General features: G+C 41.7%; 1 protein-coding gene across 3 annotated transcripts in view; it reads right to left on the reverse strand.

The window, feature by feature from the left end:
- The window catches only part of Med1 (mediator complex subunit 1), a 36,540-nt gene extending 19,961 nt beyond the window's left edge, over positions 1 to 16,579 (reverse strand). For all 3 annotated transcript variants that reach the window (XM_059271673.1, XM_059271671.1, XM_059271674.1), the window contains exons 1-7: positions 16,343 to 16,579; positions 12,294 to 12,400; positions 10,256 to 10,334; positions 7,385 to 7,439; positions 7,148 to 7,280; positions 6,166 to 6,194; positions 966 to 1,037 (exon numbers count right to left, since the gene is read on the reverse strand). In XM_059271673.1, the coding sequence (XP_059127656.1) occupies positions 966 to 1,037; positions 6,166 to 6,194; positions 7,148 to 7,280; positions 7,385 to 7,439; positions 10,256 to 10,334; positions 12,294 to 12,400; positions 16,343 to 16,367 (500 nt within the window). In that variant the 5' untranslated portion in view covers positions 16,368 to 16,579. The remainder of the gene's footprint in view (positions 1 to 965; positions 1,038 to 6,165; positions 6,195 to 7,147; positions 7,281 to 7,384; positions 7,440 to 10,255; positions 10,335 to 12,293; positions 12,401 to 16,342) is intronic.
- Between the last annotated feature and the right edge of the window lie 501 nt (positions 16,580 to 17,080).

Consider the following 17,080-nt stretch of genomic DNA (forward strand, 5'->3'; position numbering starts at 1 on the left):
CATAAAGTACCAAAACAGAAACTCTCAAGGGTTGGAGCCAACTAGCATGTTTTACTCTTAAAAATGGTTAAAAGACACAAAGCCAGGTATGGTTTGTACACCTTTAATCCCAGCACTCAGGAGGCAAAGGCAGGCAGATCTCTGTGAGTTTGAGGCAATCCTGGTCTACACAGTGAGTTCCAAGACATCTAGAGCTATACAGTAAGACCCTGTTTCAAAAAGCAAAACCAATAAATAAATTAAATACAAATAAACTAACAAAGCTGGACACTGGAGCACATCCTACTACAATCTTGGCACTTGCAATTGAGAAAGAGGAACCTAAGGAATTCAAGGGCATCCTCAACAACATATTGAGGTCAAGCCTGGGCTACTATTTTTTTTTTCCAATACAACCAAAACAAAGTTTATTTTTAGAACTATCAGAGCTTATGTTTATTTCCCTTTAAAATATGCAGTTTAATAGAATCCCAGTTAGGCTAATATAAAGAGAGGAGGAGCTGGGAGCTGGCTCAGAGATTAAAGAGCACTACCTGCTCTTCCAGAGGTCCTGAGTTCAATTCCCAGCAACCACATGGTGGCTCACAACCATCTGTAATGAGATCTGTGCCCTCTTCTGGCCTGTAGGCATACATGCAAGCAGAACACTGTATACATAATAAATACATAAATCTTTTAAAAAAAATAAATAAAAATAAAAAAGAGGGGAGGCCAGTTCCATATCCTGGAAATCAATACATGAAGACAAAAAACAGAAGCATGCATATATATATATAAATTTAAAAATTAAAAACAAATACATAATGTCAGAAGCTGAACTATAGATTACAATATGAATAGAAACTGGGATAAATATACAGCAGAAGAGTAAGAAAATATGTAACCCAAACTGGCTCACAGATTTATACTCATTTTCTCAAAATGGAAAACTTATATAAATGAATAAATGAAATGAAATTACTTACTTGTCTCCTGGAAGGTTATACAGGTTAACAAGACCCTTAAGGTGCTTAGAAAACTCATCAAAATTCTTTTCCCTATAGGTAGTTCAGGAAGGTGGGGAAAGAGAGAATACAACATGAAATTACTATTTTATTCTAAAAAAAAAAAAAAAAAAAAGCCTCAAAACATGGCTATCTAAAAATCATTTTAATAAACTGCTCACATCATTATCCTAAAGAGAGCTTTTTGCTTGTTTGTTTGTGTTTTTGGTTTTCAAGACAGTGTTTCTGTAGCTGGGGGCCCTAGAACTCGCTCTGCAGATCAAGCTGGCCTTAAAATCAGAGATCTAGCCGGGCGGTGGTGGCGCACGCCTTTAATCCCAGCACTCGGGAGGCAGAGCCAGGCGGGTCTCTGTGAGTTCGAGGCCAGCCTGGGCTACCAAGTGAGTTCCAGGAAAGGCGCAAAGCTACACGGAGAAACCCTGTCTCGAAAAACCAAAAAAAAAAAAAAAAAAAAAAATCAGAGATCTTCTTCCTACCTCTGCCTTCTGACTGCTAGGATTAAAGACAAGCACCACCAAAGAGTTTTACAGTCAATCAAGAATGGGGGGGGGGATTGGGGGCTGGAAAGAAGGCTCAACAGTTAAGAGCGCGGGCTGCTATTCCAGAGGTCCTGCTTTCAATTCTTAGCACCATGAGGCTTTTAATGTCTGTAACTCCAGTTTTAAGGCATCTGATGCCCTCTTTTGGCCTCCACAAGCACTGCATCCATATGGTGCAGATAAAACACTCATACCCATAAAATGAAAAAACTGAAAACACTCAGTGTTTCAGTTCACTTCCTGCTGCCTTGGATCAAAATGTAGAATTCTCCCGCACCATGTCTACCTGCACACCGCTGTCCTCCCAGCCCCACGTCCCACTTGTGAAACTAGATGCAAGCCGAGGAAGCTGTGCCGAAAGGAACACACGATCTTGTCACAAAATTTGTTTCTATGGCGGGTTGTATTTATTGATTATGTTGAACTACTCCTGCAACACCAGGATGAAGCCCACTTGATCGTGACGGATGATCTTTTTGATGTGTTTTTGGATTCAGTTTGCAAGTATTTTATTGAGAATTTTTGCATCTATGTCCATAAGGGAAACTGATCTGTAATTCTCTTTTTTTGTTAAATCTTTATGTGGTTTGGATGTAGGGATAACTGTGGCCTTGTAAAATGAATTTGGCAATGTTAAAAAAACAAAACAAAAACCTGAAAACAAGAGGGCTGGAAAGATGCATCAGCAATTAAGAGCACTGGCAGCTCTTCCAGAGGACCTGAGTTCAGTTCCCAGCACCCACCTAGCATCTATAAAAGATCTGATAACCTCTCCTGGCATGCAGGCAGACATGTAGACATCACTCATATATATAAATAAATAAATATTTTTTAAAATTTAAGTCAAAAAGTAGAAGTGCTTAGTGGTGTATTCCTACTAACACTCGAGAATCTGAGGCAGGAGGATTGTGAGAGACCAACCTGGGATACAGAGCAAGACTTAATCTCAAAGGGGAAGTTGAGGAGAGAAGAGAAAAAAAAAAAGACTAGGTCTAGAGCCACAGAATAAAGATTATACAAGTATAATGGTTGGTTTTTTTATCCCAATATTCATGCTCAAAATTTTATTAAAAAAAAAAAAAAAAAAAAAGGACTAGCCGGGCATCGGTGGCACACACCTTTAATCCCAGCACATAGGAGCCAGAGCCTGGTAGATCTCTGTGAGTTCGAGGCCAGCCTGGTCTACAGAGCGAGATCCAGTACAGACACTAAAACTACACAGAGAAATTCTGTCTCAAAAAATAAAACAAACAAACAAAAAAAGGACTGAAAAACAGGAAGTGGTTGAAAATTGGTAACTTCTTTTTTCCCTTTTTCCACACTTTACCATGTGTTGATCTTAGTTCCAATACACAAAAGCTCATTTGAATAATTTCTTCTTTTTCTTTTCTTTTTTTTTTTTTTCTTTTTTTTTTGCTTTTTCAAGACAGGGTTTCTCTGTGTAGCCCTGGCTGTCCTGGAACTGCTTTGTAGACCAGGCTGACCTCGAACTCACAGAGATCCGCCTGGCTCTGCCTCCCAAGTGCTGAGATTAAAGGCCTGTGCCACCACTGCCCGGCAACTATTTGTAACTCCAGTTCCAGGGAACCTGAAACCATGGCAAAACACTAAAGCACATTTAAAAAAAAAAATACAGCCGGATGGTGGTGCATGTCTTTAATCCCAGCACTCGGGAGGCAGAGCCAGGCGGATCTCTGTGAGTTCGAGGACAGCCTGGGCTACAGAGCGAGATCCAGGACAGGCGCCCTGTCTCTAAATAGATAGACAGACAGACAGATAAAGGTTGAAGTCTGGTACATTTGACCATAAATACAATAACCACCAGTACAGAACCTCACTCTAAAAGCTACAACTCTCGCTAAGCCGTCCACAGCTGTCTGAGCACTCCCTTATGATCACAACAAAACTAAACTGCCTCAAATTACCACAGAGTCTTAAGTCTGGGTTTAAATTTAAACATGGGAATCCCACTCAATTCAAAGGGAAAAATCAAGTCAGTAGGAAAAGCCACCAACAGATAAAAGACTCGTCAAGCCTACTACTTTTATTGTGACAGATTATAATACAGCTTTCTCTCTTTCACTTCTCTCTGAAGTGAAAAAGTTATTTTCAAGGTGATATTTATGATTCTCAAGTATTTTCAGATTCAATGGTAGGGCTCTGGGATGCGTAATCTTAAATGTTAATTTGATGGGGTTTAGAATCACCAGGGAAACAAGACTCTGGGCACATCTGTAAGGAATTATCTAGGTTAGGTCAACTAAAGTGGCAAGACCCATCCTAAGATGTGGGTAGCACCATCCCATGAGCTGAGGTCTCAAAATGATGAAGAAAGCAAAAATAAATAAATAAATAAATAAATAAATAAATAAATAAATAAATAAATAAATAAATAAGTAAATAAGTGAGGAAGAAAGCAGGAAGGAAAAGCAAAGAAAGACAGCCAGGCATGTTAGCAAACACCTTTAATCCTAGCATGGGAGTGGGAAACTGGGGGGAGGGCATTGAGACAGGGTTTCTCTGTGTAGCCTTGGCTGTCCTCAGAACTCCTTGCTCTGTAGATCAGGCTGGTCTTAGACTGAAAGATCTGTCTGCCTCCCTAGTGCTGGGATTAAAGGCGTGTGCCACCGTGCCTACCATTCTATTCATTTTTATCCACAAAGAATTCCTACCATTCCATTAGTACTTCTTACCCAGCTTTTGTCCTGTGGAATATCTGACAATGTGTGTATGTATGAGTGTGTGTGCATGTGCATGTGTGTGTGTGTGTGTGTATACACAAAATATACAAGAATACATATATACACATATACAAAAGTGTGTGTAGATACATAATTTGGTTTAATTTTTGTGGTGCTGAAAGAAATTGAACCCCTAAGGTCTTATAAACTAGATAAATGCCCCACCACTAAGCTACATCTTCAGCTCATACAAATAATTTTGATTATCATAATTGAGTGAGTATCACTGGCAGCTACAAGGAGAGAAGCCAGGGATGCTGTTAAATGCTCTATAATGTAACAAGTAATTCACTTGAGCAAAGAAATATCAGTAAAGCTGGGCAGGTAGTGCATACCTGTGATCTCAGTGCTTAGAAGGAAGAAGTATGAGATCAACAGTTCAAGATTACCCTAGCTAGCCAGGCGGTGGTGGCTCACGCCTTAATCCCAGCACTTGGGAGGCAGAGGCAGGTGGATCTCGGTGAGTTCCAGGCCAGCCTGGTTTACAGAGTGAGATCCAGGACAGGCAGGGCTGTTACACAGAGAAACCCTGTCTCACAAACAAACAAACAGATTACTCTAGCTACATAGTGAATGTGAGCCCAGCAGGGACTATCTAAGACAACGTCTCAAAAAAACAAACACACAGCCAGACCTACCGGTACATGCCTTTAATCAAAGCGCTCCAGAGGCAGGTGGATCTCTGTGTGAGTTTGAGGCCAACCTGGTCTACAAAGAGACTTCTACGCCAGGGAGGGCTATAACACCCTGCCTCAAAAAAAGAAAGAAAAAAGGCACAAAATTACTTATAATGATGAGGTTGTGTAACTCTGAACACAGGGATAAAAATCATCCTGACTCAAGGCTAGGTGTGAGGGAGTGTGCTTATGATCTGAGCATCTAGAAACTGAGACAAGAAAGTTCAGGAGGATCAGAAGTTCAAAGCTTTAGATGGGAAGGTAATTCAGTGGTAAAGTGTTTGTCCAAGACCTTGAATTCAATACCTAGCACACAATAAAAAGGTAAATAAAGGCCAGGTGTAGTGGTGTAATTGCAGCACTTAGGAGGTCAGAAACAGGCAGATCCCTGTGAGTTTGAAGTCAGTCAGATATAGAGTGAGTTGCATGACAGCCAGAGCTACACAGTGAAACCCTGTCTCAAAGAAAACCAAATAAACAAACAACAATACTAATAATAATGTTAAAAAAAAAATTTAAAGTTCAAGGCCAGCCTGGACTATACAGTAAATTTAAGGCCAGTCTCAGCTACATGGTGAGACCCTACCTTAAAAAGAACTCGGAGCAGTGGGACATGCCTCTAATCCTAACATTTAAGATGGAGAGGCAGGGCCAGGAGGTGGTAGCACACACATTTGATCCCAGCACTTGGGAGGCAGAGGCAGGTGGATCTTTACGAGTATGAGGCCAGCCTGGTCTACAGAATTACTTCTAGGACAGCCACGGCTACACAGAGAAACTCTGTCGCAAAAAAGCAAAAACAAACCAAACCAAACCAAAAAGAAAAAACAAAACAAGAAGTGGAGGCAGCAGCAGAAGGATCAGGAGTTGAAGATCATCGTCCTGTATACAGTGAGTCCTGATGTCAGCCCTGGCTACATGACACCAAATCTCAAACAAACCAACAAAGTCATATTACCTCAATTCTAAACACAAACAGGAACAGACTGAAAAATGCTCATCAAGAAAATAAATCCACAAGTCCCAAGCTATAAAGAACAGCAAGAGTATAGACACTTATACTATTCAGGAAGTTGAGGAACGATGATGCAGAGTTCCAGGCCAGACTGGACTCTAAAGCAAGACCCTGTCCATCCATTTCCCTCTAAAGAAAAAACAAGATTATCTATCAGTGCAAAAAAAATAGACAATATTATCTGCTTACCTTAACTGCTGTACAAGCTCTGGACAGCTCTGAAATCAAAGAAATTATGTTATAGCATTAAACTAAACTAACAGGATTGAAAAAAAGTTCTCTATTAATAACATATGCTTTAAAACAAAAATATTAAAACTACAGAAAGCCCTTACATCAAGATATCAAAAGCTGTGTATGTGTGTGTGTTTGTGTGTGTGAGAGAGAGTGAGAGAGAAAGAGAGAGAGAGAGAGAGATCCATTGTCATCCTCTATCACTCTCCTTCATATGTTTTGAGAGAAGGTCTCCTGCTGATCTGGAGCTTCCCCTGGAACTTGATGTTTCCATGAGGCTAGCTGGCCAGCAAGCCTCCAGGACCTGCCTGTCTCAATCCCAGAAGCCCCAGCACTGGGATGATAACTACACCCTTCACTCAGGTGCTGAGGGTCTGAACTCAGGTCCTCATGCTTATGCAGGAAGCACTTTACTCACTGCCATCAAAAAGCCTTTTCTTTCTACATGTGCACCATGAATTTGGGGTGGGATATGAAAAATCAAATATATGGAATCATTTATAAAGGAGTTATTTTTAAAGTAGTTTGTTTAAAACATTAAGATCTCTCTTCACATCATCCCTGGAATCTAAATAAAACTGCTTAATTATACACATTTTACATCCACTTTTATTGCAGGATTTTTCATATTATCTGTCTTTATTATAATCGCTTTTAAAAGGAACTGAAAGGCTATTTCTGTGTCTTGAGCAACTATTGCTCATTCACCCCAAGCTCTAGCTTGGTATTTGAAATGGTGATGGCAGAGGACCCAATACTCTAAACTTTATCCTAAAACTACCAATGTAGCCTATCACATCATCTCTACAATAGCTCACAAAAACAAAATAAAACAAAACAAAAACCTAAAAGCCAAGCTATACAGACCCCCAACAATTCATTTTTAATTATGTTCCTAAGTAAACCCCATAGGTTCCAGTGAAATATCGACACATACCACAGGATTCTCCCCATGGTGAGCCACTTTCACATCACAAAGCTGTCCTGTAGGATCTAACTGCACTTCCACATAGAACATATCTGACGTGATGTAACATTCAGTGCCGCTGGCACTGAGATGAGAGCCCAGTCTAGCAGGAACAAATCAAAACAAAAATTAATAGAAGACACATAATAATGCTACCCAAAATTAGCACTGCGTTGAACATTTCTGCCCACAGATTAGGTTACATACCCATTCTGTCTGGCTATTGATTCCAAACGATCAGTCATTGCTGGCAAAGATGTTACTATGAAAAGACGGGGAGAGGAGAAAAGGAATTCATAAAGAATATTCCAAATCAACAAGTATATCCTTCCTTCCAAACCCTTAAACATTATTCAATAGTTCAGACGTTCAGATGTGTATAATCTGCACCATGTTTAGCTGTGACCTAGTAATCAGGTGACATGGTAATATGGCGACAAGGTAAATAAGTGGTAAGAGCACACTGATTATGATTCTTAATCTTCATTGTCAACTGGACTGGATTTAGAAGTCCAAAGAGACATACTGCTATCCATTGGGTTTTGTTTAGTTTGGAGACAGGGTTTCTCTGTGTAGCCCTGGCTGTACTGGAACTCATTCTGTAGACCAGGCTGGCCTTGAACTCAAAGATCCATTTGCCTCTGCCTCCTCAGTGATGGGATTAAAGGGGTGTGCCACCACCATCTGGCTCTGTGTGTTTTTGAGGATGTTTCTTTTTTTTAATTTTATATATATGGGTAGCCACAGAGTCCAAAAGAGGGCATCATATTCCCCTGGAACTGGAGTTAAAAATGGTTTTGAGCTACTATGTGGGTGCTGAGAATCCAACTCAGATTTTCTAGAAAAACAATCAGTGCTTTTAACCATTGAGCCTTCTCTGCAGCTCAGAGGTGTTTCTGAAGAGGTTTAACTGAGGAGCTAAGACTCACTCTGAATACAGGTGGCACAATCCTATTGTTAGGAGTCCTAGACTGAACAAGACAACAGGAAAAGTGAGCCGAACACCAGCACTCACTGTATGACTGTAGAGGCATTGTGACCAGCTGCCTAATGTGGGCTGCCATGCCTTCCCCACCATGATAGACTACAACATTACCCTTAAACTCTAAGGAAAAAAAAGAAATTCAAACCTTCCTTCCTTAAATTGCTTTTCTTAAGTATTTTTAAACAGAAATATGGAAAGTAACCAATATTAAGATCTACTTAATCCGGGTGGTAGGGGCTCATGGCTTTAATCCCAGCACTCAGGAGGCCAGCCTGGTTTACTGCCAAAGAGACACAGAGAAACCCTGTCTTAAAAAAACAAAACCAAAAAAAGAATGAAAGAAAAATCATGAGACCAAATATAACTAACACTTGGGGGACAGAGGGAGGAGGATCAGGATCAAGGCCAGCTTTAGCTACATAGTGAAACCCTGTCCCAAAACACAAAACAGACAAACATGAACACCAGGCATGAAGATACACATCTGTTATCCCATCCCTGCGCTGCATTATATGAGTTCCAAGTCAGACTGGTCTATCAGACTCTGCCTTAACAACAACAACTACCACAAACCCAACCCAGAAATGTTACTCATCTTTGTCCTTTTTTTTGTTGTTTTGGTTTTTCAAGAGTTTATCTGTGTAGCCCTTGAACTTACTTTGTAGACCAGACTGGACTTGAACTCAGAGATCCACCTGCCTCTGCCTCCCAAGGTCTGAAATTAAAGGCTTGGGCAACCACTGCCCAGCATCCTCCTTCTTTATTACTCCTTATTTGGGTCAAGGTATCTTTAACTTATAGAAACCATATGAAAGTAACACAAAGCCAGGCATCATGGTGTAACTCTACTCCTAGCAATACTCATGAAGCTAGGCTATCTATTAATGCTAGAATAAGGAAGATAAATATGAAAACCAACATAAAGAGAGTCAAAGATGTTTCTTAGTGGTAGAAGACACAGCATTTATGATGTCTTAGATTCTACTTCTATCACCAAAACCCCAAATGGCTGGCTCAGGACACACTGTACTTGCAGACAGCTTACTTGCATACATATACTCTGAACTGCCCTTAGTTCAAATGGTAGCTCCCCCAAACAACAAAGAAACAATTCTCACACCATTATTCGTAAAAATCAATGATGGAGAGCTAGAGGCTGTAGCTCAGTACGAATGCATGCCTAGCATATGTGAGGTCCCGGTTTTAACTTCCAGCACGAAACAAAATAAATAAAGATGAAATCAATCCAAGTGTCTATAAACAGATGAATGAATAATCAAAAATGCAGTGGAGGTCAGGCATTATGGTACAAGCCTATAGTGTCAACTCTTAGGAGGGTGAAGCAAAGGTGATCAGGAGTTCAAGGTCATCTTTGGCTACATAAAGACTTTTCAACCTGCCTGGATTACATGCAACCATGTCTAAAAAGGGAGTGGGGAGGGGCTGGAGAGATGACTCAGCAGTTAAGAGCACTTGTTGCTCTTGCAGAAGACCAAGGTTCAGTTCCCAGCACACACATGATGGTTCTCAACCATCTGGAATACCAGTTCCTGGGGATCTGATGCCCTCTTCTGACCCATTGGCACTGTAGTCACATGGTACATACATACGAAAGGATAAAATATTCACATACAATAGATAAATCTAAGCAAATTAAAAAGTAAAACAAAAAGGTAGCATGAATATATATTATTATTCATCCCTGGCCCCAGTACAGATGGCTTTGTATATACCAGCCAATCATTATTAGTTAATGTTAAAAATAAAGTTAAAGCCAGGAGGTGGTGGCACACGCCTTTAATCCCAGCACTAGGGAGGCAGAGCCGGGTGGATCTCTGTGAGTTTGAGGCCAGCCTGGTCTACAGAGTGAGATCCAGGACAGGCGCAAAGCTACACAGAGAAACCCTGTCTCGGGAAAAAAAAAAAAAAATCAGAAACAAGCTCATTTCAACTCCATAAATGAAAATAAAAGCAACATTCAATATAGAAAATTAATTTATATTTTTATTTAAGTTTGGAAGTTAGCTATCCCCTCAAATCCTCCTTTATGTGAGTTTTAGTAAAATCAACATATTTCAAAGGTGTGTACAAACCTTTGAGAGCCTTCTGCAATGTCTCCAAACAGCTGACCAAATGCTGATGCCCTCCAGAACTCATTACGACCCTCTTCTCCTGTATCAAATCACAAAATGATTAAAGCAAAAACATCGACCAAACCAACCTTTCAGTTAAACACACGTTATCCTAGTAGGAAGTTACACTGGAAACAGACTAAAGATTCTTTCTTTTCTTTTGAGACAAAGTTTCTAGCCCAGGCAGGCTTTGCTTCTTACTATGTAGCAAAGAATGACCTTGAACTTCTGATCCTCCAGCCTCCACTTCTGAGAACTCTTTTTGGAAGGGAGTATTTTCTTTTTTCTTTCTTTTTTTTTTTTTGGTAGTTTTTCAAGCCAAGGTTTCTCTGTATACCCTTGGTGGTCCTGGAACTCAATTTGTTGACCAGGCTGGCCTCAAACTCAGAGATCCACCTGCCTCTGACTTCCTGGGGTTAAAGTGCTGGGATTAAAGGTATGGGCCACCACTGCCCAGCACCGAGGATGTATTTTCTAACATTAATTTATCTGTGTGTATGAGACAAAACAGTCGTGTGGACACAGGTGGAGGTCAGAGTACAATGTCTAGGAGTTGGTTCTGTCCTTCCACCATATGGGTTCTGGGTACCAAATTCAGGCCATCACTCTTGGCAGCAAGCCCCTTTACCTGCTAGGCCATCACAACTCAAAGTATTTTAGGGTCTGAAACTCTTCCTATAGCCTAGAATGGGCACTGTACTGAGATTAGAGGTATACAGCATCAACCTGCTATCCTGTCCACCTACCCAAAGGAAGAAAAGTTCATATAGATGAATATATCCATACTCATATGTAATAGTAAAAAAAAAAAAAATGTATTCTAGTATCTAATATAGGCTAAGCTTTCAGGAAAAAAAATTGTTAAGAACCTAAATGTTATTAGTGAGATCTATAGATACAGGAGGCAAAGGCAGGCGGCAGATCTTTGTGAGTTTAAGGCCAATCTAGTGTACAAAGAGAGTTCCAAAATAACCAGAGCTGTTACACAGAGAAACCCTGTCTCAAAAAAAAAAAGTACTTTTTTTGTATGCAAACTAAATGAGGATGCACATGCATTCATTTATAAAATTCATAGTTTCAAAAAACCTTTTTACCAGGATGGAGATATAGCCTAGCTGGGAAAGCAATGGCCCAGCATGCACAAAGCCCTGGCTTCAATCTCCAGCAAGGCAGTAACTGGTCATGGTGGCCTTTGCCTGTAATCTCAACACTCAGAGGTAGGAGGATGTGAGCTAAAGGTCATTTCAAGGTCACCCTCGCCTGTCTGCTAGCTCGTCTGAGCCTTACAACAAAATCACGTGGAAAAGCAAACCAGGAGCTGGAGAGATGTCTCAACAGTTAAGAGAACTGGCTGCTCTTACAGAGGACCCAGATTTGATTCCCAGCACCCAACATGGTGACTCACAACTATCTGTAACTCGAGTACCAGGGGATCTGATGCCCTCTTCTGGCCCAGATATACAGACAAAACACACACACATACAAAATCAAAACAAGAAACAAAAACTTGGAATAGCAAACCAGCATTATATGCTTCCATGAGAAAACAGAAATTCACAGAGATTATATAATTTACTCAAAGTCACACTAGTAAAGTACTGCAATCAAGTCTGAAATATAGGGGTTTGGTTTTGGTTCATTTATCCTCTGTTGCTAGTGAATGATCTATGTACCTCATACATACGAGGCAAATGTTCTACCACTGAATTAATTACACCCCTTACCATGCCTGGCTGACAAAGCCTTTTAAAACAAGGAATTTAAGGACTCATGGATTTTAGGATCTGTGAAGAGTCCTAGAATGAATCCCCTGTAGATATGAGAACTCAAGCCACTTCCTTCCTAAACTGGCCCCTGAAATCAATACCCACCATGGATTCAGCTATTTTATGATGAGTAAGTGAAGATACAGCATTGTAACTAGTAACAATTAGACACAAAAAGGCTAGTTTATTAAACAATTCTCTTAGTATTTTACCCATGTAGTCACAATTCTCACCATGACTTGACGAACAAGCTTAATGGTTTCACTCCAAGGTCTATTTTGGTTAAATTTTGCATGGAGCCGTTCCAAGAGGGAACTCATCTTACTCAGCTTTTCCGACTCTATAATGCAAAGCAGAAAACATCATTAGATACTCTGATATCAAGACCTTCCACCATTTCTCTTACAAAGAAGCCTTGTACTTCACTTAGGAACTGCCAAAATCTTTTTAATATCATTTACTCCAAAACATAAAGAAAGCTAGATGGTTGTCCACATCTTCAATGCCAGCACTGGAGAGACTGAGGGAGGAGGTTTGTGAATTCAAGGCCAGCCTGAGCTACAGAGGAAGACCATGTCTCAAATGTACTCATTCATACACACACACACAGTTTTCTAACTTATTTTCCTAAGAGACTGGGTCTTACTATGTTATCCATTTTGTTGGCCTTGAAGATTTAGGCCCCAACAATCCTCCTGCCCTAGCCTCCTGGATAGCTGTGACTAGTTATATACTATGTCCAGCTCAGAAAACAGCTTTTAATTTCTATGCCAGGCGTAGTGATGTACACTTTCTATCCTAGCACTCAGGAGGCAGAAGCAGTCACATCTTTGCAATGTCAAGAACAGCCCAGCCTACATAGTAGGACCCTATCTTAAACAATAAAAACCAAAGAGCTAGAAAAATGGCTCAGTAGTTAAGAGCACTAGCTGCTCTTCCAGAGGACCTGGTTAGATTCCTATCATCCATATAGCAGCTCACAAACATCTCTAACTCCAGTTCCAAAGGATCTGACACCCTCCTCTGGTCTCCACAGGCACCAGGCACACATGCTGTGCATAGACATACATGCAAGCAAAACACTCACATACGTAAAACAAACATTTAAAATACTAGTAGTAACAAAAACTTTTTGTTATTATTTGTGTCTGGATGTCTGCATACATCATATAAATGTGAGTAAATGTGAGTACAGGTATGAACCTACCACAGTGCCTGTGAAGGTCAGAGGACAACTTGCTTCAGGCTGTCCTTGTCTTTTATCATGAGGCCAAGGGATCTTCCCAGCCCAGATAGAAGTGTTTTGTTGTTTTGTTTGGTTTTAGACAGGGTTTAAACAGTCTGGCTTTGAACATGTAGAGATCCACCTGCCTCTGTCTCTTGAGTACTGGGATCAAAGCAGTGTTTCACAATGCCCAACCTATCCTTTTAAGAGCACTAGCTGCTCTTTAAGAGGATCTGGGTTCAAATCCGAGCACCCACATGGCTGCTCACTATCATACGTAATTCCAGTCCCAGACGATATGATGTCCTCTTCTGGCCCCCAAGGGCACCAGGTATGCTCTTGGTACCCAGAAATAAATTAAGACAAAACAACCATATACATGAAATACACTTTTTTTAAATTACTTATGTGTGAATTTTTTGCATTCATGTGTACCATGTCTGTTCATTACTCAGGAGGCCAGAAGATGGCACCAGGACCCCTAGAACTAAAGTATATGGGTTCTGGGAACAGAACCCTGGACCTATGTCAAGAGCAGTGAGGGCTCTAAATCACTCGGCCATCATCTTCAACCCCTCTCGCCCCTTTTTTCCTTTTTGAGATAGTGTCTCATGGCCCAGGCTAACCTCCAGGTCTATCTAGCTGAGAATGACCTTGAGGGCTGACAAGAAGGCTCCGTGTGAGTTAATGCACCTGTTGCCAAACAAGACAACCTGAGTTCAATCCCCAGAATCCAGTGGATGGATAACTGACTCCTGCAAGTTGTCCTCTGATCCCCACATTCACCTGTGGCAGACAGCCTCACCCCCAAATAAATAAATGTGGGGGATGACCTTGAACTTCTGATGCTCCTACATCTATCTCCAAAGTGCTGGGATTATAAACATGAGCGACTCCCAAGCTTGAGTTTTGGTCCAGACCATCCTCCTCCTGTCTCCTTTCCTTCAGCACCTCCTATGGATGTGTGCCACTATAAACAGACACCATTTTTGGGGGGAAGAGGGGGTCTCCCTGGGACCGGGAGCTCACTGATTATTAGGCTCACTGTGTGAGCTCCAAGACCTGCCTGTCTCATCCTCCCTAGTACTGCAGCTCAAACTCAAGTCTCTTTTGCACAAGAAGCACTTTGCCATCTGACTAAATTCTCTCTCCAGCCTTCCCCCCTCAGGAGGTCTCATACAGCCTAGTTAGCCTTGGATCTGCTGAGCAGCAGAGGACAGTCTTCAAGTCCTGCTCTTGCTGCCTCTGCCATCTCATAAGTGAGATTACAGGCATGCTGGGCCCAGGTTCTGTTCAAATGTTGAAATGGAACTAAAACAAAACAAAACAAAAAAATTTCCAATCACATAGATACACAAGCAATACCTGGAATAATGTTTTGAGCACAATTTGAAAAAAAACAAAAACATAGTTTTCAGTATGAAAACACAGACTCCATTAATTTTTGGGCATACTTATTGTTGCTTCCCCTTTTTTTCCTTTTATTTTGGTGCAGGGGATTGAACCCAGGAAGAACGCTCTAGCTATAACCATTGATCTACATCCCCAGTCCCTAAGTCATTTTTAAGTTAGCATACAAAGTAATGGGGATCATTTTGGCATTTATATTCATATAGGACATTACCCTTTGTCTAATTCTTCTTCCTCTCTGACTCCATCAATGCCCCAACCTCCCAACAGCCCTGCCTTGGACTTTCATGTCATATTCCATTAACCTTTCTTCCCTTAAGAGCTCCTCCTCATGCTGGGCAGTGGTGGCACTCGCCTTTAATCCCAGCACTCGGGAGACAGAGGCAGGTGGATCTCTGTGAGTTTGAGACTAGCCTGGTCTACAGAACAGTTCCAAGACAGCCAGGGATACATGGAGAAGCCCTGTCTTGATATAAAATAAAATAAATCTCCTCACATGGTTCTATATTTTCGCAATCAACACACACAGGCACACACTTAAATCTAGACTCCTCATAAGAGAGAAAATGTGGTATTTGTCTAAGTATGGTTTATTTTTGCTTCTCTTTTCCTACAAATGTCATGACTTATGCAGAGGCAAGTGGATCTCAGTGAGTTCGAGGCCAGCCTGGTCTACACAGTGAGTTCCAGGACAGCGAGGACTATTACACAGAGAAACCCTGTCTCGAAGAAAACAACAAAAAGCCACCATTCAAGCACGATTAAAAGAGCAGTTTTTGCCGGGCGGTGGTGGAGCACGCCTTTAATCCCAGCACTTGGGAGACAGAGCCAGGCGGATCTCTGTGAGTTCGAGGCCAGACTGGGCTACCAAGTGAGTTCCAGGAAAGGCGCAAAGCTACACAGAGAAACCCTGTCTAAAAAAAAAAAAAAAAAAAAAAAAAAAAAAAAAAAAAAAAAAAGCAGGTTTTTTTTGTTTGTTTGTTTAATTTATTTATTTATTATATATACAGTGTAATGTCTGCATGTATCCCTGCAGGCCAGAAGAGGGCGCCAGATCTCATTACAGATGGTTGTGAGCCACCATGTGGGTGCTGGGAATTGAACTCAGGACCTCTGGAAGAACAGCCAGTGCTCTTAACCTCTGAGCCATCTCTCCAGCCCCTAAAAGAGCAGTTTTTAAATACACAACACAGGACTTGAACACTGACATTCCAAGGAACTAACTGCTAGCTTTTATTATCATAGACCTAACCGTGTCACTCACGCCAAGACATCCTTCATTACTCTGACACATTGCCCTGTATTACTGTCTCTAATGTCATATTCAGATACCGTTCCTGGAACAAAGAGTAAACAAGTTTCCGTTCCACTCTCCTGGTGTCCCACCAGGTTAAGCTACCCCGCGGCTCAACTACTCGTCCCTGGCCGTGCAGAAAACCTTTCACAGAAGGGGGAGGGGAGACCACCTCAGAGTCGGCGCTCCATCATCGCTAAGACACAGTCAGAATCTGAAATGCACATTGCACCTGGATCCAGTTCCGTGCAAAGTGGCCCTGGAGGGGCGTGGGTCCGCACCTCCTCGCAGAGATTGGCTCCCCACAGTTGTGTCCCGCCTCCTCCTATCCCCCCCTCCCCCCAGTCACTCACCCTCGATTTCCCCCTGAGCCTTCATCCTGACAGCGGTGAGCTCTTGGGGCGGCCACAGGACGGTGAGCCTTTCCCCAGCTCTAAGAGGGGAACCAGGTAGGCCTGAGCTCCGGGGAAGCAGCGCACCAGCGGCCCCTACTCTTCCGGGGAAGGCTCAGTCTGAAGTCCCCGGCGGCAAGAAGAGAAGGGTGCTCGCGGCCGCCGCCATCTTCCCCAACGGAACTTCCCAAAGATCGCGAGATTAATCGTGTTCCTGCGAGACAGAGGGAGAAGGGAAAAGTACCAAAATCTCGCGAAAATTGGCCGAATCGTCCTTCCCGCGGGATTTCTAACAGGCCCATCACGGATTGGCTCAGTTCTCACACCTTTGCGTTTTAAGGTGTGTGCCCACCGAGTTGGCGTCTTTTCGAAACTTTATGTTTTCATTTTGATAGATAAACAGTTTGTAAATTAAAAGCTTTAGTTCTTTGGCCGGACGGTGGTGGCACACGCCTCTAATCCCAGCACTCGGGAAGCAGAGGCAGGTGGATCGCTGAGTTCGAGGACAGCCTGGTCTACAGAGCTAGTACAGGATAGTCAGGGCTGCATAGCGAAACCCTATTTCAAAAAAACCAGAGAAAAAGGAATATTTAAAAAAGGAATAACCTCTTTACTGAAAGATATTCAATGAGTTGTGTTTTTATTTTTAAGATTTCTTTATTATGTATACAGTGTTCTATCTACATGCATGCCTGCAGG

The sequence above is a fragment of the Peromyscus eremicus genome, chromosome 8a (assembly GCF_949786415.1).
Source record: "Peromyscus eremicus chromosome 8a, PerEre_H2_v1, whole genome shotgun sequence".
Taxonomy (NCBI): Eukaryota; Metazoa; Chordata; class Mammalia; order Rodentia; family Cricetidae; genus Peromyscus; species Peromyscus eremicus.